The sequence below is a fragment of the Mus pahari genome, chromosome 14, assembly GCF_900095145.1.
Source record: "Mus pahari chromosome 14, PAHARI_EIJ_v1.1, whole genome shotgun sequence".
NCBI classification, from domain to species: domain Eukaryota; kingdom Metazoa; phylum Chordata; class Mammalia; order Rodentia; family Muridae; genus Mus; species Mus pahari.
Window position 1 is genome coordinate 35,431,322 of NC_034603.1, and position 23,834 is coordinate 35,455,155.

A 23,834-nucleotide genomic window follows, 5' to 3' on the forward strand; every position below is an offset into this window, starting at 1 on the left:
GATGGTTGTGAGCCACCATGTGGTTGCTGGGATTTGAACTCAGGACCTTTGGAAGAGCAGTCAGTGCTCTTAACCACTGAGCCATCTCTCCAGCCCTGACCCCGCCTTCTTTAGCAGTCCAGTTTGTGATATCACCCTTCACCTAGTGTTTGAGAAGTTTTCACTATTCCCTAGCGATCGCAGTGTTCCAGCTCTTAAACTATTCCTATACACGTGGCTGATGCCAAACACCTGCTTTGCTTCTGAGAACCCACAGCTTGGCTACATGCTAGGCACCCGGTACCTGTGTAACCAGTAGTCCCTAATAATAATCCCGGATCCTTGGGTTAGAATAGATTGGGTAAGAGGATGCATTACACAGGCGGGAGGATCTAAGTTCAGAGTCTCAGCAAGAAAAAGCCAGGCGTGGCCACCCCTGTGTTTGTTATCTCAGCTCTGTGGGAGGAGGAGACAGGAGGATCATTGCTGGGGCTTGTTTGCTGCAACTGAGCTCCAGGCTCAGTGAGAGACCCTGGCTCAAGGGAAAAAGGCAGAGAGCCATAGAACAGGACACCTGATGTCCATTTCTGACCCACTCCTGTGTGTGGAGGGTTGCAGATGGGGTGGCAAACATTGGACCTGGGGACTCATGAGTAGACAGTGATTATGATTACACATTCTGTCACAATCACTACTGGGGGAGTTCAGCATGCCCCACATGACTCTGTCTGCTGGGAGAAATTCCCTGGGGAGGACTCTAAAACTCAGCTCATTTACTCAAGGATTTGCCTCTGTCTCTACAGCCCTTCATAGAGTTATTTTGTATCCTGTTGTTGAAATAGCCTTTAGCCAGGAGCAGAGACACGTGCTCAATCTTATGAGTCCTATTAGCCAACCATCAAACCCAGGACTGGCTTAGAGGACCCACAATATTCTGTTTCAGATTGAGACCATCCTCGGCACCAGCAAAAAGCCTTTCTGAACCAAACAGGAAGAGGCACCACGAGGCAAGTGCAGCTCCTGAGGAGGGCCAGTCTCTCAGTAACGTATAAGATGCGGCTTGCCTTCTTGGGGTACTGGTGTGATATGACTTCGCTTCTCACTGAACAGGAGAAGCAGGAGGCCCCGTTGGGGCTTTTCACACATGGCTTATGCCTCAACTGTGACTCATACTAAAAAGTGCTGAAGGCTGGAGAACACTCTTAGTGACCAGGGTGAAGGCAGTGTCAGAGATGCCACACCCTGGTCGTTAGTCGCCTGTAACCATGACTACCATCTGAGATAGTGTCAAGATTAAGGAATGTCGAGACCTGCTTCCCTCCAGGGGACTTGACTCACTTAAGAAATGTACTTTCAACCAGGGTTCAGAATACCAGGAAGGGTTTAGGATCTGATCCCACCCACTTGAGCCAGGGTCTTGAAAGCAGAGCTAGACGGACAAACAAACAGCCCTGCAGTGACAGAAGGGCAGGACTAGGAACATTTGCAGACACCCTTGGCTTAAGATTGGAGGTAGAATTGTCAGGTTGTTCTGTGGAGACCACTGGTGGGGTGGCCTCTGTTCAGACTCGCCTCTAGGTGATTAGGGGGAGACTTAGAGAAGTGGACCCATTTGACTGGTTGGAAAACTGAGGGAACAGCTGGTATCATAGGAGACAGAGGAGACCCATCCGGCATGGGATGGATGCTTGATTCTATCAGATCTCACTAGAACATTCTAGTAAGGATAATGGTAGGACCCAGAGTCAAGAGCAGGAGCTGCGGCATGCAGCAGTGTACACAAAAGCAGGGCAGTCATCAATGCTTCATGTCCATCTGCCCAATTAAACCTTGCCAGCATATGACTTACTGACAGCATCTCTATTATTTCTGTTGTCATGGGGACTGCCTATTCCAGATATTATGCAGAGAGATCAAGTGTCTTGCCTAAGCCAGGTGTGGATTTGAACTCAGCTCCCAAGTTCATAGTAGTTGTTGCCAGTACTTTGCATGGGCTTGGTTAGCTAGCAAGGTCACGACAGTGTCATGCTCAATATCAGCGTTCTCCTAGGCTTTAACCTCTACCCTTTTTTCACTAATAGACCATGAAATGAATAGAAAGTTCCTTAAAAAGTGAACCTCTTAGGCCGCCCACCTCCTTGTATAGGGTTCATCTCAGAGCTGCAAGCGTTCCCGGAACACCCCCCCCCCCGGTTTTCTACACTTTGGGAAACCCCAGTTTGCAGTCTTTGTTTCCTCTGTAAACCACAGAAAAATGCTATCAGTCCGGGGTTTCTGCACCACCGTTCCCCCAAAGCCATTTCTGTCCTCACAGCATGTATGTCCTGAAACTGACACACGCCGTCTTCAGGTTCAGCTCAGAGTTGAGACTATTGGGAGGTATTTCTCAGCACATGTAGATGAGGATCTACACGCAGGCAGCAGCCTGACTCGGTGTGGTTGGGGGTGGGGCAGCCGATAGTGGCTCTCACAGATCTGTTTTTGCTTAATCCCCAGAAAAATGAAATTTTGTTTGTTTGTTATAAGAGGTCTTAGCAGATGTACTACATTAAGGCTCTTGAGACTGCCCTGGTTTATCTCAGTAAACCTTGATGTAATCACGAGTGTCCTTGGCCAGGGGGCTGAGGTCGAGATAGGAGGTCACATGGTTAAGGAAGAGCATGCCCAAGGAGCCAGAGGCTGAAGGGCCACAGCAGTAAGAGGAGCGAGCAGCTACCCGGAGCTGAAGGAGGCAAGAGCAGAGTTGTATCACTTCTGAGTGGTCATCCTACTCTAGTTGACTTTTAAGGAAAAAGGATTTTCCAGATGGATGTAACTGAACATTCCCTGGAAGTTTAGCTTCAGACAAGGTTTGATGAGGTTGCTTAGCAAATGTTAGCACACTACGAAGTTTCTGCCCTTGCTCTTCCTTCTCTTTTCTCCATCCTGTCTTCTCCATTGACTCTATTCCTTGGTGAGCTGTCCGGAAATCCACCCTCAACCTTCAAGCTTGCTTGTCATTATAATACCTCTTTTCCCTAATAATTCCAACCAGGGTCTAAGGATTCATTCTCATAGGTCTGTCTTGGGTCATGGGCACATCATTGAAATAGTCGCTCTGGCTAGGGGACAAGATCTGCTAATTACTCAAGCTGAAACCATTGGTCCCAGAAATGTGAGCATTGAAAACAAAAATGTGTGGATCTCTAACCAGTGGGGGTTATACATGATCACCAGTGGCAGGGAGATGCTGCACAGATCTGAATGTTACAGGGTCCTTCTGGCCTCATGGCTGCAAAGCCCAATAAGATGTCTTGGGGTCCCACAGTGGCTTCTACACCACCACACAGAATGCCCTGGCTATTCAGGAGACCCCAAGCCATGTTCACCTCTACTCCAGCCTCTGCTGACAGGGGAGTCTCCCTTCATTTGTTGGGGAATCCTGCAATAGCAGCAGAGTTGGAGGGGGAGGACAGGCATCCATTTGAAAGCCCCATTATCAGAGCATCTTTGAAATTCTGTTGGGCTTATGTGACTAATGTTGGATGTGGGGAGGGAAGCCTGTGCTGGGAGAAGGGAGAAGGGGAAGCATGGGCCAGCACTCTCCTACAATAGGGCGTTCTTTGGCACTATCTCAGTGGGGAGTGGGGTCAACTCACTGGGTGATGGGCTGAGCAACAAACAAAGAAGCTGCTGTGGCTAGATGGGAAAAATAGAAATCTGAAAAGACTTCCTGCCTCCCTTCATCTTGCACCCCCTCCCCTTATTCTTGATTGCATTTGGACATGCTCAGCCTGGAGTCTAAAGGAAGCCTTTGGCCAGGGAGGGTGACCACTTGTCAAGCAGTGTTCCATGGTGGGCAAGAGGGTGCTATCGTAGACAGGGGGAAGGTGATTGAACAGGGTCTTAGAACCAGATACGCAAGGCCCTGCCTTCGGTATGATGTCTGAAGACCACCTGGCAAGACTACAGCTCTGACAAAGTCCCTGTGCCACCTGGGTTCCCACCCTGTGTTCTCTCGTGTGTTTGTATCCTAGCACAAGTGGTTGAGCTGAAATCTGAACTGATTTCTCAGCAAGCTGCCCATGACCATAGAACCTGGATGGCTTCAGGTGACCCGCCTCAAGTGAGGACATGACAACTAAATGACGTAACGCACGGAAGTGTTTCGGACACAAGCTTATTGTCCTCCCCAAACTGAACTGTAGCTGCCTGTGGACTGCTGAGACATCAGGGTCAGGAAGGGTTCCCAGTACCACCCGCCCAGCAGACACACTCAAACACTCAGTGCCCTGTGCAGCAGACACCTTGGCGCATATGGTCATTTGTCTCAGGGTATCTCAGATGTGTCAGGCTTTCCTAGAGTTATTGTCTCTGTGGTTTGGAGCAGAGATGGTGGTGTTGGCAGTGTTGCTGCACAGAAGTCAAATAAGTGATTCCCTGTGCCCTACAGAGGGAATGGCACTCTCCTGGGGTAAGGGCCCTTGGAGACACACACACTAACACAAACACACACACAAGGAGAGAGAGGGGGAAAGAGAGAGAGGCATCAACAGAAGTATCCTGATCCTTCTGCTTATCACAAGATGGGCGTGGACAGAGCAGGCTCTGACTTTCCATAAATTGACAGCGAAGTGGTGTCAGCAGGCCCTGCTTGGCTGTCACTTTAGGGGAAACCCCATTACACTAACATTGTGTCACAGTTAGCTTGAGCTGTCAACTTGACACAACCCAGAGTCACCTGGGAAGACTGACTCTCAACTGAGAAATTGCTTCCATCACACTGGTCTGTAGGCACGTCTTGGGGGACAGGGGGCATTTTCTTACTGACATTGGAGGCCACAGCCCGCTTGTACGCAATGCCTGGCCTGTGTAATAAAGGTAGTTGAGCAAGCTAGAAAACAGCATTTCGCTGTGGTTTCTGCTTCAAACTCCTGCCTTGGCTTCCCTGGATGATAGACTGTAACCTGTAAACCCAATAAGCCCTTCCCTCCTCCCCAAGTTGCTCTGGGTCCGTACGTTACCCAACAACACAGAAACCAAACTAGCACTTCTGGAGTCACCCTCCCCAGCACCTTCTTGACCCGCTCTGGGAAATACAGCCAGAGACAGAGGCACAGGAGCTAAGTTGGCTTTTGTTAGGCATCAAAGATGCATCCTTTCTGGGCGCTTCTCCTGATGTCGTCACAGGACACAGGATGTCCTGAGAACCCTGGTCCTTCCCCCAGGCTGTGCTGTCTGCTATAGAACTCACCACAGAGAGGAGAAATGGTGGCCACTCAGATCCTGCGGGCCCGTGGACATTGTGGGGACTGAGATTCCCCAAGTTCACTAGATCCCCAAATTCATCAGCTTCTGGAAGGTCAGCATGTCTGGAAGAGGGAAGAAGGGGAGACAGGTACTGAGGTCGGTGCAGCTCAAGCTGGCTAGTTCTGGAATTCGGTGACTCCAAAACAGCCAACCCAGCGGCCAAGCAGAAATATCTGTGCCACTTGAAGTTCTTCACATGGATTTCACATCCATTCCGGTGGCTTCTGCACATCAGATGCCTTTCATGTGCTTTGCAAGTTTTATGTTGGGCATTGTGGAGCACATCTGTAATGCCAGCATTTGAGAGGCTGAGACAAGAGAGCTTGGGCTTGACAGGGAGACCCTGTTCTAAAAAAACACAAAACCTTGACTGGAGAGATGGCTCAGTGACTAAGAGTACTTGTGTTGAAAGTGTGGGGAGGTGAGTTCAAGTATCCAGAAGCCCTGTAAAAATCCAGGTCCTTGGCAGGTACATACCTGAAACCCCAGGACTGGGGTATGGGATAGGTAGGAGGGTTACTGGGGTTGACTGGCCAATAGTCTAGCTTCAGGTTCAATGAGCAAGCCTGTGTCAATAAAGATAGTGCTAGACACACACACACACACACACACACACACATACACACACACACACACTCACACACACTCTCAAACTCTCTCTCTCTCTCTCTCTCTCTCTCTCTCTCTCTCTCTCTCTCAACAAAGCCTTGTATCTTCTATGAGCTAGGAATGCTATCCTGATCAATTACAAAATCCACTTTAAAATTCTTAACACAGTGTTAAACATTCCCTTTTCACTCTGGAGCAAAGCTCTGAAAGTCTCTAAAAGTTCCAAGAGTGAGCTCTCTGGGGAATGGATTTGAGTCAGGGTCACTGGGAGCTAACTGTGGCCTCGGGAGAAGGCTGCACCAGTGTTTATAAGCCTTGGTGTGTTGATACTAGGGATAAAGTCTATCTGTGTTGATAGATTGTTTGTCGGTTGTTGTTGGTTGTGGTTTTGTTTGTTTGTTTGTCTGTTTGTTTTTCCCAAGACAGTTGATGCTAGCCTCCAACTCAATATTCTCCTACCTAAATCCCCCAAGGAGCGCATGCTTATACCACCGTACCTAGCAATGTTGTAGGGTGTTTTAGCAGCAAAGCCAAGTAGCCTCTGGTGGTAGGCACCATAGCTTCCATTCCTATGGGCACTTGTATGTTGTGGGTTACATAAGAAGGACTCATGCTGTGGGTGGAATTACAGTTGCAGATAAACTGGCCTTGAACTGGCCATAGATCACTCGGTCGGGCTCAGCATGACCATTGGGGCCCTTAGAGATGACAGTGTGAACAGGGTGTAATCTACCATGGATGGCTTTGAAAATACAAGAAAGGTCCTGGCCAAGGACTAGGCATCGTTCAGAAGCAGGGAAAAACAAGACAGCCCCCAGGGGGAGCACAGTCTATGGCCTTGACCTATGACATTGGCCTTGGCCTCACAGGGGCTAGAAGAGTGTTGTCCCAGGACACATGGAGAAGGCTGTAGCAGCCCTGGGAGCTAACCCAGCCAGCACCACCGTGACAACTAATAAATGTCTCCAAGCACCTGAGGGGGTGGGCAGAACCATCCTGGTTCAGAAATGCTAGGGACCCAGAGTGCTGTGTTGTTTCCCTAGAAATGGAGAGGAAGGAGTTCTTTATGTACCTTTCGAGGAGACTGAGGGGAAATGGGTGTCCCCACCCAGTTCAGCTAACTCTGTGAGGGGGGGAAAGAGGGTGGGTGCCAAAGCTGACCCCCATTCCCAACTCTGTGCTTTTGGGACTATAACTCTATGTCATCAAGGATGACATTCCTGTCTGGGCTTGTACATCTTTCGATGGAACTAGAAAAGAAGCCAAACTGTCTTTAGCTATGCTATAAAAGAGAATATATATAAAAACCTCAATAAAACACTGAAATGTCAGTCACAGCAGGATTGGAGTCAAGACCTCAGCAAGGAGAGCCAGAGAACAGGCGGGGTGCCCTTGGGACAGTTTGTGGGAGTCATAGGTGGAGAGGAGAGGCCAGGGATCCCAGCCTGTGCTGCAGGCCACCAAGCCTGGGCTCTGGGCCAGGGACATAGCCCCTGGTTTCTTGGGCCCAACCCTGTGCTGTAATTCTGTTTATTTCATTGAATATGAAATCCATATGGTTCTGATTTAATCCGTTTGGCCATCGTCTTGGCGTGGCTTTGGAGCCAACAACCCCTCTGAAGCGCCTTGGAATTTGTTCTGGGGAAAGTGGGAAGCTGTGCTCTTCCAGAATTCAGGGGGTAACCACAAGGCTCAAGTTTGATTTGAGGGGGCAGTCTGCAGGAGTCCGGGGAGGAAGATAAATGAATAAAGTTGGTTCTGATTCTGGTCCAGGACACCAGGCCGGGTCTAATGGGAGGAGATTTTGGACCTTGCAGTAGATCTCATATCAGAGGGCTTCTCTTTGGGTCTCAGCTTAGGCCACAGGTGTGCCTAGTGCCAAGCATCCCTGTATCCCCTGCTTCTTCAGTGTGTTCACACGAGAGCTATAGGCTTGGCTTTGCTTTGTTGGTTAGCAGCTGGCCCTATCTGGAGCAGAGGAGGGCTTGCAGAGTGACCTGACTTGACTATTCCATCGCTGGCTTGTCTGGTTGGTTCCAGCTGCTGTACTGAGGTCAGCAATTATCAACATGCCCTTGAACCATCTGCCCCAGAGGTTATACAGACATGAACCCCACTTGCGAGTTTCTGCTTTAGGAAGTCTGAGTGGCCCCAGAGCCTGCATTTCCTAGTAGATTCCCCAATGAGGTGCTGGGGATCTCACAATCACACTTTAGACTGTTAATCCAGAGTCAAAATAGTGTACGTCAGATGAAAAACAATACAGAGAGCACATGTAAGCACTGGTTACCTGCCTAGGGTGAAGACCCCTTCTTAGAGCTGAATACTGTAGGTTACCAACTGTCATTTACGTTTTTTATCCCAAGGTGAAAATAATATTTTCAGCTATCATATAATAAAAGTGAACTTTTTGGCATATAGTCCTAAAAATTTTAACACATATAGATTCATATAGCTACCCCAATAGCCAGGATGTAGAAACTCCATCACTTCCAAAATGTCCCTCTTGCAAGCTTCAGGCCAGCCTAGTCTATATATCAAATTCTAGGCCAGCCAAGGCTACATAGGGAGATCCTAGCCATTTTTTTTCTTTCTACATGCCTTTTTCATATATACCTCCCCCATCCAAACCCCTGGTGCCTTCCCCATCCTCTTGGCTTTATCTCAGAATGTCACATAAATGGTCACACTGTGTGACCTTTGACACCAGCTTCTTAGCATGTAGTGTCTGTGTTCAGTCAGCTTGCGGCCTATGGTTGAGATGCAAAAAGAGAGAAAAATGTCAGGATTCCATTGTTTCTTTCAAAGGCAAGACCAAAGCAACTCCCATTAGCTTCCACATCTTAATGGTTTCGTTTCTTCCTGATAGGTAGGAGACCAAGCCCCCTCCCGTCAGGCCTTTGGGGGACACTTAAGATCCAAATTCTAGTCATTACTCTTAAGATTCTTGAATCAGACCTTGCATGCACGCTTGTTTTTATTTCTTACGGGTGAACAACTAGAGCAGGCTTGCCAGGTCTGAGGGTAAGCATGTGCTCAGCACGATGGGAAACCGCCACTCTGCTGTTGAGCGCCCACATCACGTTGCATGTCCTGGGCCACATTTGAAGGTTCCTGGTACTCTGTAACCTGCATCATCACTTGGAACCAACAATCTTCTTTATTCAAGTCTTTCCAGATCACACTTGACTTCAGAACGAGTCCCAAAAACGCTCAGAGACCTGTCAAGGCACCGGCTTCACCTAGGACCCTTCTATCTGGAGGTGGTGTGCAATCACAGTGGTTGGGTGGCTTAAACCGTGGGCGGTCATCCCATGATCCATGTTTTTAAATGTAGGAACCAAGAACTTCTGTGTTTCAGTGGGGCTTCTGTTATGTCCAAGAGGAATATTAAACAAGAGGGAAAGATACACATCCCAGAATCAGGGGTAGAAGGCTGTAGGTTGCTCCCCTCTACTACGTACACACTCGTTGTTTTAAACTGGAGGTTCCAGGGAGTAGAGTAGCTTGACAAATGTCATTCAGCTGGCAGGTGGCCTCTTGATTCTGCTTAAGGCAGACAGTGGCAGAAGGGCACCTTTGTTTCTAGAAGCATTCTGAGTAATAACACACGGGCTTCTTCTCTATGGAGCTTAATGGGTTGAGCATGTGCAACCTGATATACCTGGGTGAGATACTTAAGCAGCCTTGTTGCTGCTTGGCTTCAGGTCTGTCTACCCCAGGTGGGGGCTGGCTTTAGGAAGGAAGCTGTGTAGCCAGCAAGGCCTCAGCTGACACCAGAGTGAGTGACTTCATGGAGAAGGAGATTCCTAAGAACAGAATTCTTCTCTGGAGGCTGTCCCACCCCTCTCGAGGGAAGGAGCCCAGCTGTCCTGGAAGGCTGTGGACATGTTTTTCCGATTGCAGAATACTTCTCTTTCATTTTGAATATCATTTGTTTGGTTGCCACGGCAACGTCAAAGGCTCTATTTTAATGCTAACCTGCGTGGTTGCAACTTTCTATATATAAATGCTGCTTTGCACACTGAATTAGCGGATGCCACAGGGAAACCGTGGATATGGGGACTGTGGCAGAAAATGACCAGCCTGTCAGATGTGTATGAGGACCGACTGCTGGACTGAGGTGAGTGGGAATCCTGGCATTTCTTCAGTCATCCTTCAAACAGATGCCCCAGGCTAGGAGGAGCAGGTGCAGCTGCTGACCGGCCAGCTCCTGCAGACAGAGAAGACTTCCTCGATTAGCCACTTGAGCTAGGAGTGGACTCTGCTTCGGATGGACTTTGGTGATTCTCTGCTTTCTCTGGTCCTTATGACTTTAGGAAGTCTGGGTTGCATGGTGACCAAGGTTCCAAAACGCAAAGGAAGCCACTCAGATAGGATAGGTACCCTAGATGGAGGTCTTACTGGTTTCTATGGACTTATCTCCATTCTCTGATTTGAATCTTTCTTATTTGGTTTCCTTTTTTTTTTTCTTCATTCCATCATGTGGCCAGTCTGCAGAGGCTCTAACTGGTTCGGTGGAGTACTCAGGGGGGGAAGCCTGGAAAGGTCTTTGGGAACCAATTGGTATCACTCCCCCATCTGAGAGAATAGAGAGGTGACATGTTCTGGCAGAGGTCACACAGCAAGTAGGGCAGGAAAATCGTGCGGACCCTCTGACTCTTCAGAGTCACATTGTGAGCTTTCTGCCCTGAGGTCAGGGCAGTGTACGGAGCGCACACATCAGTCAGGGGAGCTGCAAAAGGGACATGCAGTCAGGAATATGCCTTTCTCTGCTCGACTTGGAGAAACATAATGAGCACACGACTGTATAATGAGATCTAGAAGACAGCCTTAGAGAAAAGGCATAAAGTTCAAGTGCAGAAAACTTGTATTCATATGGATTCATGCACTTTCTACATGGGACAGTTTTGCCATGGACTTCATCTCCCTAGGGACGCACAGAAACTGTTGAACAGCTTCCCACGGCTTTGCAGCGAGTTGGGTCACAGTAGGGGTGATCCCATGGAGGACAGATCTGGGATGTAATGGGGATGTGACGTGTCTGAGGACAGCATGCTTTGCAAACCTCAGGCATCCACAAGGGTCAGGTTGCAATCCTATTCTCCAGTAGCTGACATGGGAGGAAACTGGCCAAGCCAGAGCCTCCTTGCCTCTCCTTTCTCTTTAGTAGGATGCAACACACTGTGCAGTTTCATGGCTAGAGTATTGCCTTTTGGTGCCCTCACCCATAATATCAGACGTAAGCAAATATCTCAAAGGACTAGGTCTGAAGACATCGATTCCATTCCTTCTGTTGCTTTGTGTGAAATTGGGTCTCAGCTCAGGCTGCTCTTAAACTCTAGAACTTAAGTGATCTTCCTGCCTCAGCCCACTGAATATATGGACAAGCTACAGGTACGCGCTATTGCACCCTCCTGCAATCTCACCCTCCCCCATATCTCCCTCCTTTCTCTCTCCCCCTCTCCCTCCCTCTATCTCCTTTCCCCTCTCTCCCCCCTTTTCTTTCTTACAGTATTTCAAAATATAAGCCAGATTGGAATCTACATTTCTCCTGTCTCTGCCTCCCAAGTGCTGGTCACAGTCCTGATGTGGTCCCTACCCCACCTAGCTCTAAAGGAAAATGGTTTGGTAAAGTGAGATTATATCTGGGGATCAGTGAATCTTGAGCCTTGAAGCCCAAGCCACATACTGGATGTTAGTCAGTGTCTAGCATGAAAAACAAAATGTCCTTGTGCTTGTACGTAGCAACAGTCAGTGTATATTTTAGTTCATGAAGGGACTTGTCACTTAGCGCTTTCTAAAGAAACAAAAGTTTGGAAGCTGTTGGCCTCAAGTGGAATAGTGACCAAAATGAGCCCAGGATCCCTCCAAAATGGCTGTGGATTCCCTGTCCAGTGAAACTCTGGCTTCCTAGGAGGGAGAAGGGTAGGCTCGGGTAGGGTACGTGTGCAGCACCATTTGGAGAAACCTGTGTAGAAGCACAAACAGGGTCAAGCTGCCCAGCTGGGAGATGGCTGGTCTGGTGATAGGAATGTAGCCGTCTGTTCACTTGGACTTGCAAGCAAGAATAATAACACCTGCAGTGCCCAGGCCCCCTAGGACTGCTCCAGACAATATCCTCAGGCAAGACATCTTGTGACTCAAGCCTGTGGAGATTTCTGTCACTGATACTCTAGACCCTGGAACACTCGTCCCTATGTCTCTGAGGCCTGCAGGAGACAATTCCCCATTCCTCCCGGGGGAGTCCAATCCAACCTCCCTCCCACTAGACTCTGTGCCCCCCAGGTGCTGGCTTTCTCTTTCCCCTCACATGACTTTCTGGTCTTATGGTGACTGTCATCTTTCCATGCATCTGCCCTCACCCAGGCTGCTATGCCAGGCTCATACACCTATCCTATTTTGGCTTCCTCGCACACCTACCTTGCTGAAAGCAGAACAGATCTTCCAGGGTCTCTTTGGCCCAAGGAAATGTGTCTGTGCTTCCCACAGAGGAAAGGTTAGACCAGGCTGGGGAGCAAGGCTCAGAGATGGGCAGGGAGCTGGTCACATATGTGCAGTTCTTAGAAACTGCCCCACGGATAGCCCAGAAACTAACATTCAGCTGCCCCCACTAGGATCAGTGGTAAGAGGTCCTGGCAAGAAAGCTGGACGGCACGGGCAGCCTGAGGAAATGGTACTCAGCTCTTTAAAACCAAAAGCATCTCTTCAAATGACAGCGTGTGCAGATGGCCAACAGATAAAAGCAGCAGGCACAGCTGGTGGCCAGTGGGCAAAATCAAGGGCAGAATAGTGAGATTTGCTACTTTATTGTAATTTTAATTTTTGTTTCCCATCACACACACACACACACACACACACACACACACACACACACACACACAGAGTTTCATTTAAATACTTTTGAGCTGGTCACCAACATCTTAAAATCAGCACTTTTCACACACAAAAATTCAGAGTTTCAGCTTCTCTCTCAAAACTGATGGAAAACACACACACACACACACACACACACACACACACACACACACACCTATATCCATAGCAAGGACTGATGGTGCCTGTCCATAATGGGACTGTGCAATTGACTGCAGTTGCCCCTTGGAGGCCAGAAGAGGGCGTCAGATCCCAAGGAGCTGGAGTTGCAAGTATTTGTGAGCCACCTAATGTGGGTTCGAGGGATGGACCTCAAATCCTCTGCAAGAACAGTATATGCTCTTAACCACTGAGCCATCCATCCAGCCCACTAATCCCTTTTTGGATGACAACAGAGTGAGTATTCCACACTTCTACCTGTAGATTCATTGAGGGAATGCTGCTGGATGTCTTAGTCTGTTTGGTGTCTCTCTCTCTGATACAGAAGAGAGTAAGTAAGTTACAAATTTACTTGATACATAGTTGTAGGGCTAGGGAAATCTAAAACCATGACAGCAGCTTCCGGTTCAGGGACTTCCTAGGGTGTTCCCCCATAGCAGAAGGCAGAAAGGCAATCTAGTCTAAGAGTGATAGATGAGAGGAGGACAGCCCTGCTTTGTTAACAAGCGGTAACTAACCCACTCCAGAAAGGTCCCAACTCTCAGCAATCTTGTGTTGGGTATCAAGTCTCTAACGTGAAAAGGCTTAGGGGTATATTCCAACTTGAAAAAAACAAACACAATTGGCATCTCCAGCTTACCTTAAAGACAGTTACTTGGATGCCTTCCCATAGGACCAGCAGTGTGCAACCCTAGGCACAACAGACAGAGAATGATATCTCGGTCTGAAGGGCCAGGTGGGATGCTCAGACTGATCAAGGGTAGCCAAGCATTCAGAGGAGCTGGAAGGTCTTTAGATGAAAATACCATACTATTTTTTTGTAAAGTTGAGGGGGGGGGGAGGTTCCAAGACAGGATTTCCTTGTGTAGCCCTGGATGTCCTGGACCTATCTCTGTAGACCAGGCTGGCCTCAAACTTATAGAGATCCGCGTGCCTCTTCCTTCCCAAGTGTTGGGACTAAAGGTACACACCACCTCTGCCTCGTATGCTGTCAGCTCTTTATAACATCTAGGCAAGGGTCAACCACAGGTTGATTTCAAGTCTCATACTGGAAAATCAGATAATATTTTCACCAGCCATCTCTCTGGCTAAGGGCTTTGATTGCTTCAGTAGACAGTCTATGGGAGCCTTTCCCTATGGTGTACTTGGAGAATTGACCCAAGGCCCTTGAGAAGTTTGCCTCCCAGACACTGATAACCTTGTCTCCCTGGCCCATTTCTTTTCTGTGTGCTTTGGAGAACTGTGGTGGGGATTAAGTATTTTAAAACCCTCCCATTGTAAACAGACTGTCACATGGGCAACGCAGTCTCCACCTTCTAGATTATAGAGTTTTTCTTTCTCTTCTACCCTTGTTTTTGGTACACAGGCCACTCTAGGAAAAAATGAGCTCCACGTGCGAGATAAGTTGACAAGTATTGTTCAGAGTCTGAGAAGAAGAAGCCTATTCATCTTGCCTGCTGCCCCCTGCCTCCTACCCCGCTTTCCCCCATACACATAGGGTTTCATGTAGTCCATGCTGGCCTGTGAACTAGGAATCACCTTGAACTCCTTGTTCCGTCTGCCCCTACCTCCTGAGTGCTGGGACTACATGTATATCATTACGCATCACCATGCCCAGTTTATGAGTTCTGAGAATTAAACCTAAGTCTTCATGTATGCTACGCAGGCATTCCATCAGCCGAGCTCCATCTCAGGCTCATGCATTTCTCGTGCACATCTGTGTCTGGAGACGAATTTGAATAGAACACTTTTTTGTGCCAGGAAGTGGCAGACAAGTGCTTATCCCAGGTCACTCAAACCAGAGGAACAATGGCTGGAGAAGTTAAGCAGGGTGGAGCACACCTCCCAGGAGACAGTCCCCTTCTAGGCTTCCAGAATTCAGGGCAGAGGGGAGGAGGCTCGCCTGATTAGAGAGGTAGTGTGGGAGCCTAGTCTCTAGCTGCCACTGCCTCTTGCTTTGGTCAATGAGTAGAAGCTGCCTGCTGGAGCTCCTAGTTGTCAGTCCCCAAGCAAAACTGCTTGCAGCCACTTAGCACTCTTCTGGGAGTCCCGGTTCGGGCCTTCTGGGAGTCCCGGTTCACCCCTGGATGCTGGTAGGAGTTCTTTGTTGTGGGAATCTATATGCTGTGATGTTGTTACTTACCCTCTCAACAATCCACTTCCCCCTGCTGCTTCCTCTCTCCCCAGTTAACAAGCCTCCTACTAGCAGTCACCATTGCCTTCCCTGGGTCAAATGGATAATGAGGGAGCTGGCTACCTGACTTCCTCTTCAAACTAGGGTGTTTCACCTTGGGAGGTAGCAGAGATTCCATACCTAGACTCAGAGGCAGCCGGCAGCCTCGGTGAGGAGGAATCAGCACTAGGTCAGGAGACAGAACGCCAGATTTAAAGCACACTGTGAAATGAAAATAAGAAGCAATTTCCCTAAGGTTTCTATAGGAGTCAAATAAGCTAGTATATGTCAAGTTTCCTGGCCTCTTAACAGTGCAGCAAGCTAGCGGCCACAAACATCGGATCACATGGCAAAGTACAGGCAGAAGAACAGATTGAAGATATTCAAGGGTGGGAAATGGGAGATGGGAAACTTTGATCCCTGCACATCCCCTTATTCAATCTGTCTCCTTGGAGAAAAATGCCTGCGTGGGTCATTTCAGGAAGGGTGGCAGGGCCTTGCATAATAGTCTGTAGCTCTTGTTCAAGGTCCTGGAACTGTCCGTGCATACCTTGCGCTGGAAATCTCTGTCTTCCGGGCTGTCTTGTCTGGCTAGAGCTTTGAGTCTTGGTGCTGAAAAATAGTTGGATGAGGATTTGCAAAAGGAAAAAAAGAAAAATCAAATGGGCTCAGCCAACAGCTGTCTGGGATGTCCCTGTGCCCATGAGAGTCAGATGCTGGTGTGCCACTGAATTCCAGTCTTGTCATTTCTGTGTCTTTCCTCCTGCTCCTTCTGTCAACCTACTCAGTGTCATGAAGGTTGGGCAGTATTGCTCTGGGGTGTTCCACAGAGCCTGTTGGGTTGGCCTGGGTAACACCATGGATCAGAGTCTCAGTTCCCTCAGCTGATGGAAGCTCGCACGGGTCATCCAGAGACCTACCAGGTGGTGGGAAGCACTGCAAAGCAAATCCTTTTCTGTCAGAGTTTCTGCCCTCTGACTGGATCGGGAGAGATTTACTGTACATAGTCCAGGATGGCCTCAGACTCATGGCCTTGGGGTCTCATCCTTCTGAGTTCTGGGTCTACCATGTTCCACCCTGCTGGTTTGCTTTCTCATTATTACGTGCTGGGGAGAAAAAAAAACAGTTTCACATGGGGTTTTCTAAGCTTATGCTACTAGTAGAATGTGATTGGAACTCTAGTGTTTGCTTTTTCTGTGACTTGCTGGAGAGCAGGAGCTGAGTTTGGGGGCAGGCAGATATCTGAGGGCTGGTGAGTGTTTTGTGGGACTTCTTGGTTTGTACTCCTGCCCCGAGCCCAATGTAGTCATGAACACCTTGTGTTGGAATCCTTTGTAGGTTGTTCTTTCCAGAAGCCCCTGGAATCTTCCAGGCCCTCTTGTTTGGCTAGAGCTTTGTATTTTAAGGATAGGGAAAATAGACTGAAGAGGATTCGCAAAAAGGAAAATCAAGTGAGCTCATGACTTCACTCTGTGTTCACAGATGTTTCCTCCCTAGGCCTCTTCCCCCACAGGGCTCTTTGACCACAAACAAATGGGAAGTGGCTGTCAGTGTCACCTTTCCCTGAGGAGTGCTAAGAGGTCCTAATGGGGTTTTGGCTGCCTTTGCTGACCGCAAGCTCATTCTGTGACCTCGTGAGATTGGAACATTCACATCAAAGTTCAGGGCAGCCAGAGGATGCTCTCTCCTGAGACGGAGAAGGCTTGGTGTTCGTTCCTAGTCTCCGGTCCTCAATTTCCTCATCTGTAAAAATGGCAAGATGGAATCAAGTATCATTAAAGTATGGCCTCCCACTGCCGTGATCTGGTTCTGAGACGGATCAGTTAAGAGAGGGTGTAAAGAGTCAAGGCATGGGAGTTATCCTGAGGTGGAAAATCTGCCACACAGCACAGCTCACTCTCTACACAGAACAAGAAGTGACTCACACTTGAGTTGAGACTTCATCATTATCACCTTCCTGAGGTAGATTTATCTCTCAGTGCCTGGAGGTTAAATGGGTAGTGTCTTCCCTGGCGTGCCTAAAACAAGCCTTCCTGTTTCTGTCATGCATGAGGTGTTAGCACAGCACCCTGGATATGTCTGTGATTGCAAAATTTTGGGAAAGAGGCTCCCATTTGCAGATTGAAAAAACAAAACAAAACAAAACAAAACATAATTTAACTTTCAATATACTTAAAGATGACCTTGGCTTTTCGATTTCACATGCGTCTACCTCCTGAGTGCTGGGATTAGAGGTGTGTGCCACCATTCCCAGCTTAAATGTGCTGGGGTACAAACTCAGGACAGCGTCTGCTAGGCAGAAGCTCTACCAACTGAGCAATGGTCACCATCCTGTTAATTCTTTTGCTTGTTCTTTGTCTTTTTTTGAGACAACAGGGCCTCTGAACTCACAATGTAGCTGAAGATGACTCTAGATTTCTAACTGTCCCGCCTCTACTTCCCGAGACCCCAAGCATCGGCCTAGTTCCAAGATTCATAGTCTGATGTTGGCACTTCTCCAGCACTCCACGGGTGTGGGTTTGAGTGAGCAAGGTTGTGATGCCCCAACTCATCCATTTCCATCTTTAGGCCACCTCTTTGATCTCAGCTGTGTTTTTCCACACTTTCTGTTCCCCTTTCCGAGGTCGTGACTTCTGACAATGTCCGAGTTGCTTCTGAACTCTTTTCTGAGATGTGCTCTTCCGCTAAGCTTGGCATTTCCTCATTTGGAGTTGCCTCTCCGACCTTCCCTGCCTCCTCTCTTTTCATTCTTGGACAAGACAGGTGGCACGTGTCTCCGTACAGAACCTCCGTGGACCTCTATTGATCTTCCCTTTGCTGGAAGGTCCTTTTCTTATGGATGACCCACAGTTTCTATAACACACACACACCCCTCCGTCCAGTTCCCAATGTCACCTTGGCTTTCAGAACAGGTGAGCAACCTGCCCAAGCCCCTCAAATCTCACTGTGCTCGCTGCTCCTGGGTTTCTGGGGGAACTTCTAGGCTTCTATGGTTGGTATAGCAGACGGGTAAGTCCCTGCTACCTGTGTGCCTAGGGAACTGAAAACTTGGGGATCAGATCTCTGCAAATCCTGTCCCATGGGTTAGAAACCAGGACTGGTGAAGGCACAACACACATCTGCACTCGGGGGACGCCTGGTGAAGTTGCAAATGCTGCTTCCCTTCCATGGCCCATCCTTGTTCTGGGAGACATCTTTCTCTACTCCTCTGCTGACCTTGAGTGGTTTCTCTGTTTTTGTTTCTTCCAAGATTGAGTACATGTTTCCTTTTTTTCTTTTCTTCTCTTTGCTAACGTAAGAGTGAGCCCGTTAAGTTGACAGGCATTCCCGGAACAGCTTCAGCTCCTTCACCACGGGCCCCGCTTGCATTTTTATCCTTGCCTGTTTACTTCCCCATAGTGATTCAGACCTCTGTGTCTGCAGGGGATTCAGGTTTGCTTTTCCAAGATTACAAAAAAACAACACGAGACTGTTTTCTAGATGCACCGAGCTGCTTTTTGTGCAACCCGAGTGTTTCCTAACACGTACTGAGTTTAGAGCGAAGGATCTGCAGGGTAATTTTGGATCACATAGCCATGACGGCTTTTAAGTTGTAGTTATTTTTATGTATAATTGGAAAATATAAAATCACAAGTCATGCCCGTTCTTAGATGTTAGTACTTAGACATAGGCTAAATTTAAATTGGCTATAAGTTAGTTTAAAAAATGTTGAGTAGGCTGATGGTGTGGCTCAGTGATGGAGGACTTGCTTAATGAGTATAATATGACCTGAAACTCCATGCTCAGCACTGTTGATGTTGTTGTTGTTGTTGCTGCTGCTGCTGTTCTATCAACCACAGTGTTGCGGTGGCACAGGGGTGTGACAAGATGTAACAGCAGGCTAAGCGTGACTGAAGCTGGAAGTCACTGAGCAGGGAAACCTTTCAGAATCTAACTGTCGGGAGGTGGGACCTAATTCAGGTAGTTGGGCTTGGTAACAGTCTCCTTTAGCCACCAAACCATCGCTCCAGTTGTCAGGGCTTTTAGAACTGAACACCATTTCTGACCTGTTCACTGGGTACTGGGAATCTTTTGTGATGTGGATGCCTACAACCTTTTACTTGCTGCATAAGGGAAACTTGGTTTCCTGTCCCTCAATCTCTGCCCTGCACTCACACCAGGAGGCCTGGAGCCTGCTACTCCCTAGAGTAGTTTTTGTTGTTTGTTTTGTCTTGTGTTGTTTTGTTTTCTGTTCAATAGTAGCTCATCTTGGTATCTCCTCTCTGAGCTCAGGACTAACGAAGCCCCTCCTAGGCCTCCCAACAGTTTCTAGTCCATCCTCCTCTTTCCAGGATAAGCAGGAGCCACGCCCTCTGGGTATCAGGGAGTGTTTACTTAGACAAAAGGGATAAATTATGACTTGCTGGAATCCCTTCCTTGTTGATTTCTGAGACCGTCTCAAAACTGGAATGTGTAAGTCCCCGAGCAGCCCCTGAATGTTGGGCCTGCGTGAGGAGGGAGGAAGATGGGATAGAAACCTGGTTCTTCTTGCCTCTTGGAGAAGGGATAGGGGGCAGTACGCACCAATAGAAGGGGCAGGAATGAAGATTCAAAGAGCATGGGTCTCAAGTTAAGCTCCCCCAATCTTACCTTATGAGCCCCAAATCCACCTATAGGATATGGCCACCCTTTCCACATGCCACCAGCTGCACGTGTCAAGGGCCAGACTGATCTCCAGTGCCCACACGGAACACTGCCAGTGGACTGCCTTCAATTTCTGCTAACATACTTTGAACTTAGATCTAGAGTCTCACCCCTAAATTGGTTCCCACCATTGCTTGGAGCCCTAGGTTCGTGGGGTTGGCTTTTCCCGTTCTCTTTGGAATCAGCGTCACTTTCTCCCACTGCCCTCGTCTCACGGGCTGCCCGGCTGCTCTTACTTCTTGCATCACGTCCCTGGCACTTGGGTTAAGCTCTTCCTTTTCATCCCCGCTGTAGGGCAAATTCTTTATCTTCTCAGAAGCCTCCCTTCATCCTCCCAGCCCACAGTGATCCCGCCCTCCCTGGATTCTGAAAGCACTTACTGTCTCCAGACTTAGCCTTTTGGCAATGGCTACGGTCTGTCTTGAAAGCTGTTTCCCTCCCCACTCCCCACCCCTCTTTGTGACTTATCTTTATCTTCCAAATTTTAAGAATCAGGCACTACTGAAACAGTGCCTGGATGTTCCGTAGCAACAGGGAAGGATAATCAGCAACTATTATATATGATTGATCATGTGACCCAGGGGCCACATGTGGGGGAAGGAGTGCCTATGACCCTATACCCTGTAGACTGTACGGGGGGTGAATAATTTCTCCCCTCATGACTATGAAGCATTTATGAAGAGTGACTCACCCATGGCCAGATGTTCCTTCTTATTAATTATCATTATAACACAACGCGATTCATCCTGCAGAGGATGGGAGCTAAGTGGCCGACTCCAGTTGATAATTTTCAACTCTCGGCCTCTGTGGAAATGATCACCAGTCCTTTGCTTTTGAATCATGAGTTGCCTGCTGTCTCTCCTCTATACCTGCGGCCCTGAATGTAGACATCTCCATGGTTGCATACGCCAAATGGAAAGAGCTCATTAGTTTATTTCTCACCACCAACCTTTAAGAGAAGAGGACCATTAGTAAAACTCAAGCAACTTCCCAGACAAAACACAGACTCCATTACCCTGTTACAGATAGCCACGTCACAGCAGAGTCTGTCAGAGCCTGAGAGATTAGCTGAGGAGAATCCTGAAGGATAAAGTCTTCAGGACTAATGTGTTCTGCTTAGCCCAGGTCAGAGCATGCGTCCTGCTTTACAGAGGCCCAGAAAGGTATCTGTCCGTGAGCTGGTGGCCATATTGGATTTGCAGTGGCGGCCATTACTCTGTACGGTCACTGATGGGCTGTTGCTTGAGACTGGTTCTGCTTCTCTGTGTAACAGAGCCAAGCTGGTACTTCGGAAGCTTCTGGAGTCATTGCGATTCCACAAAACTTGAAGAACTAGAAATGGTGTTTCCGTACAGGTCCAAATGCAGTTTTGCTTTAGCAGCAGAGGGTGGAGCCTACTTGCAAGAACAGGGAATCACCATGATCCTTTATGTGCATTTGTGCCACAAAGCTAAGGGCTTGAGTTCCCTGCCAAGCCTCTCCTCTCCGTCCGGGAGGTGATATGATGAACTGCTGTCGATGTGGGCCCTGCTTCCAGACAGAGCTCTCATCTTAGTGGCCAGTTTGAACCACTTGACAGACACGGGTGTTTTTCTCGTTGTCCCTCAGTTTGTTCAGTTTTTAAAATTACATTTATTGGGGTTGTTTTGTTTTGTTTGATAAAGGCATGGGCACTTGTGGAAGTCAATAGATAACCCTTGGAGCCTGTTGTCTCTGCTTGAGACTGTGTCTCAGAGACTGAACTCGGGTCTTCAGGGTGGCGCTATCATCATCATCATCATCATCATCATCATCATCATGACAATGTTTGTTATATAGATCAGGTCAGGCTGGCCTGGAGACAATCCTCCTGCCTTGGCCTCCAAGTGTTGGGATTATAGGCATGTACCACTGTGCTCGGGTCTGTGTTTCCTAGCTCTGATGATCTCACGTCTCCTGTGGCCTCACTGCATCCTCATCTCTGCTCCCCACTCCTTCTTGCCTCTTTATCATTAGGAACTGAACCATTGCTCTTAGTCCCTCCTCCCTATTTCATTGGCCCTTGCTCCTACTGGCCACAATGTGTACAGCTGGGCACAGTTACTTTCTTCCCACTCTTCCTTCTCACTCCACCTTAAGAACTGGTGTTTTCTCCTCTAGTAAGAGATTGCAATAGAATTCCTTTTGATTTATTAAGATAGTCAATCCCATGAGATACATGATCCCTTCAAGGGTACCTTGCTCAGACTGGGTGCTGAGTTAAAGATCAGTGGCCATGACTACAGGGAAAGCTAAGAGCTGATGTGCTTAAACCAGAGGCCATTGCCAGCCATTGTTGTCTGTGCTACAGACCTCCATAGGAAAGCTAGTCATGGACTGGGTGTGGACCATGATGCTTCAGTTTCTCTAGACTGCACAGCGGGCAGGCTGTAGTGAGCCCTGCTGTAGATAAGCCATGCCGTCAGCTTTTTTTTTTTTTTAAGTTGGGCTTCCTAGTTCCCCTCACCAAGGGACTGGGATTGGCTTTCTTATGTGTATAACTTCTTCTCTGGAGATGCTATACCTGTGTATCTTCTGAAATAGTGACCCATGGTCCCTTAAGTCCAACCACCTGTCCCCATCACAAACCCTTTTTTAAAAATTGTTGGCAGATACAGATAATCTAAAATCTCCCATTGTCACTATGCTTAAGAGTAGAGTTTAGCAGCATTAAAGGCATTTGTGCTGTATGCAGCCATCATCACCATTTATCTGCCAAATCTTTTCATCTTACAGAATGGAAACTGTACCACCAGGTAACTCTCCATTCTTCAGTCTCTGGAAGCCACCATTCTCCTTTTTGTCTCCAAGTTTGGCTGACCTAAGAACATCATCTAAGTAGACTCACATAGAATGTATCCATCTTGATGAATTTAATTCAATTAGCATAGTGTAAAATAAACATAATGTTATAGCATATGGCAGAATGTGCCTTCCTTGTTAAAGACAGAATAATACTCTATTGTATTTATTATTGTTACATAAATTGTGTATGTGTGTGTTCAAGTTTGTGTGTGATGGGGGCAGAGGCCAATGTTAAGTGTCTACTTCAATTTTTTTCTACCTTACTTTTTGAGATACGATCTCTTACATCTAGACCTCTCTGATTGGCTAGACTGGCTAACCAGCAGGCTTTGGGGTTCTGCCTGCCTCTGCCTCATGCCCCCCCATTCCCCTAGTACTAAGGTTACAGACATACATGACCATGCCTGGCTTTTCATGTGAGTGCTGGGAAGGCAAACTCAGGTCCTCGGACATTGACCACTAAACCATCTCCCCAGACCCTAACCGACATTTTGTAGTTGTTTATTCATTTTTCCATCAAGGGACACTTGGACTATTTTTGTCATGGACAAGAATGTATAAATCTCTCTTCAAAACTTTGCTTTCAGCTCTTTGAGGTGTGTATCCAGAAGCCAATCTCAAATGATGACGGTGATAACTCTCTGTAGTTTTGGTTTGCATTTCCCTAATATTTCCATGATGTTGAGCATCTTTTTGTCTCCTTACAGGCCACGTTAGAACTTTGGAAGGAAGACCTGTGCTGATTTTTCACTCGGCTTATTTGCTTTTCGTTATCAAATGCAGACTTTGTCTTGTGCTGGGGGACAGCTGCCTGTCTCCCACACTTTGAGCCACTGTGAGAATAAAAACACGGCAGCAGCTCTTACCGCGTGTGCACAGCGTCCTCACTGCACCAAGTGCTGTTTTATTTCCCCTTCCCATCCCTGCAACCATTTAGAAAGATACTCAAGTGTCTCTACTTAACATCAGGGAAGCAACTGAAGCCTGCCTGCCTTGTCTAAGATCTCAGAGCAGTGTAACAGCAGCACCAGGGAGGCCCTGGTCTGACTCCATTGATAGGTGGTAACCTGATTTACATAATTCTATATATATAAAGAACCAGGCAGGCAGGGACTACTGCCTCTTGGTAGAATGCTCACCTAGCATACAGAAGGCCCTGAGTTCGAGTCCTAGCATAGACAAAAACAAAACAAAACAAAACAAAAACAATCAGTTGCTAAAATCCCAGAGTAACAGAAAGTAA

The 23,834-nt window shown here is 47.9% G+C and overlaps 1 protein-coding gene across 3 annotated transcripts in view; it reads left to right on the top strand.

The window, feature by feature from the left end:
* Positions 1-23,834, top strand: part of Gas7 (growth arrest specific 7) — a 228,691-nt gene that overhangs the window by 107,669 nt on the left and 97,188 nt on the right. For 2 of the 3 annotated variants that reach the window (XM_029546482.1, XM_029546484.1), the window contains exon 1: positions 9,920-10,000. The exons of the other annotated variant lie outside the window; for it this stretch is intronic. In XM_029546482.1, coding sequence (XP_029402342.1) covers positions 9,971-10,000 — 30 coding nt within the window. In that variant the 5' untranslated portion in view covers positions 9,920-9,970. Of the gene's footprint in view, positions 1-9,919; positions 10,001-23,834 lie in introns of those variants that run through there. 3 annotated transcript variants of the gene reach the window in all.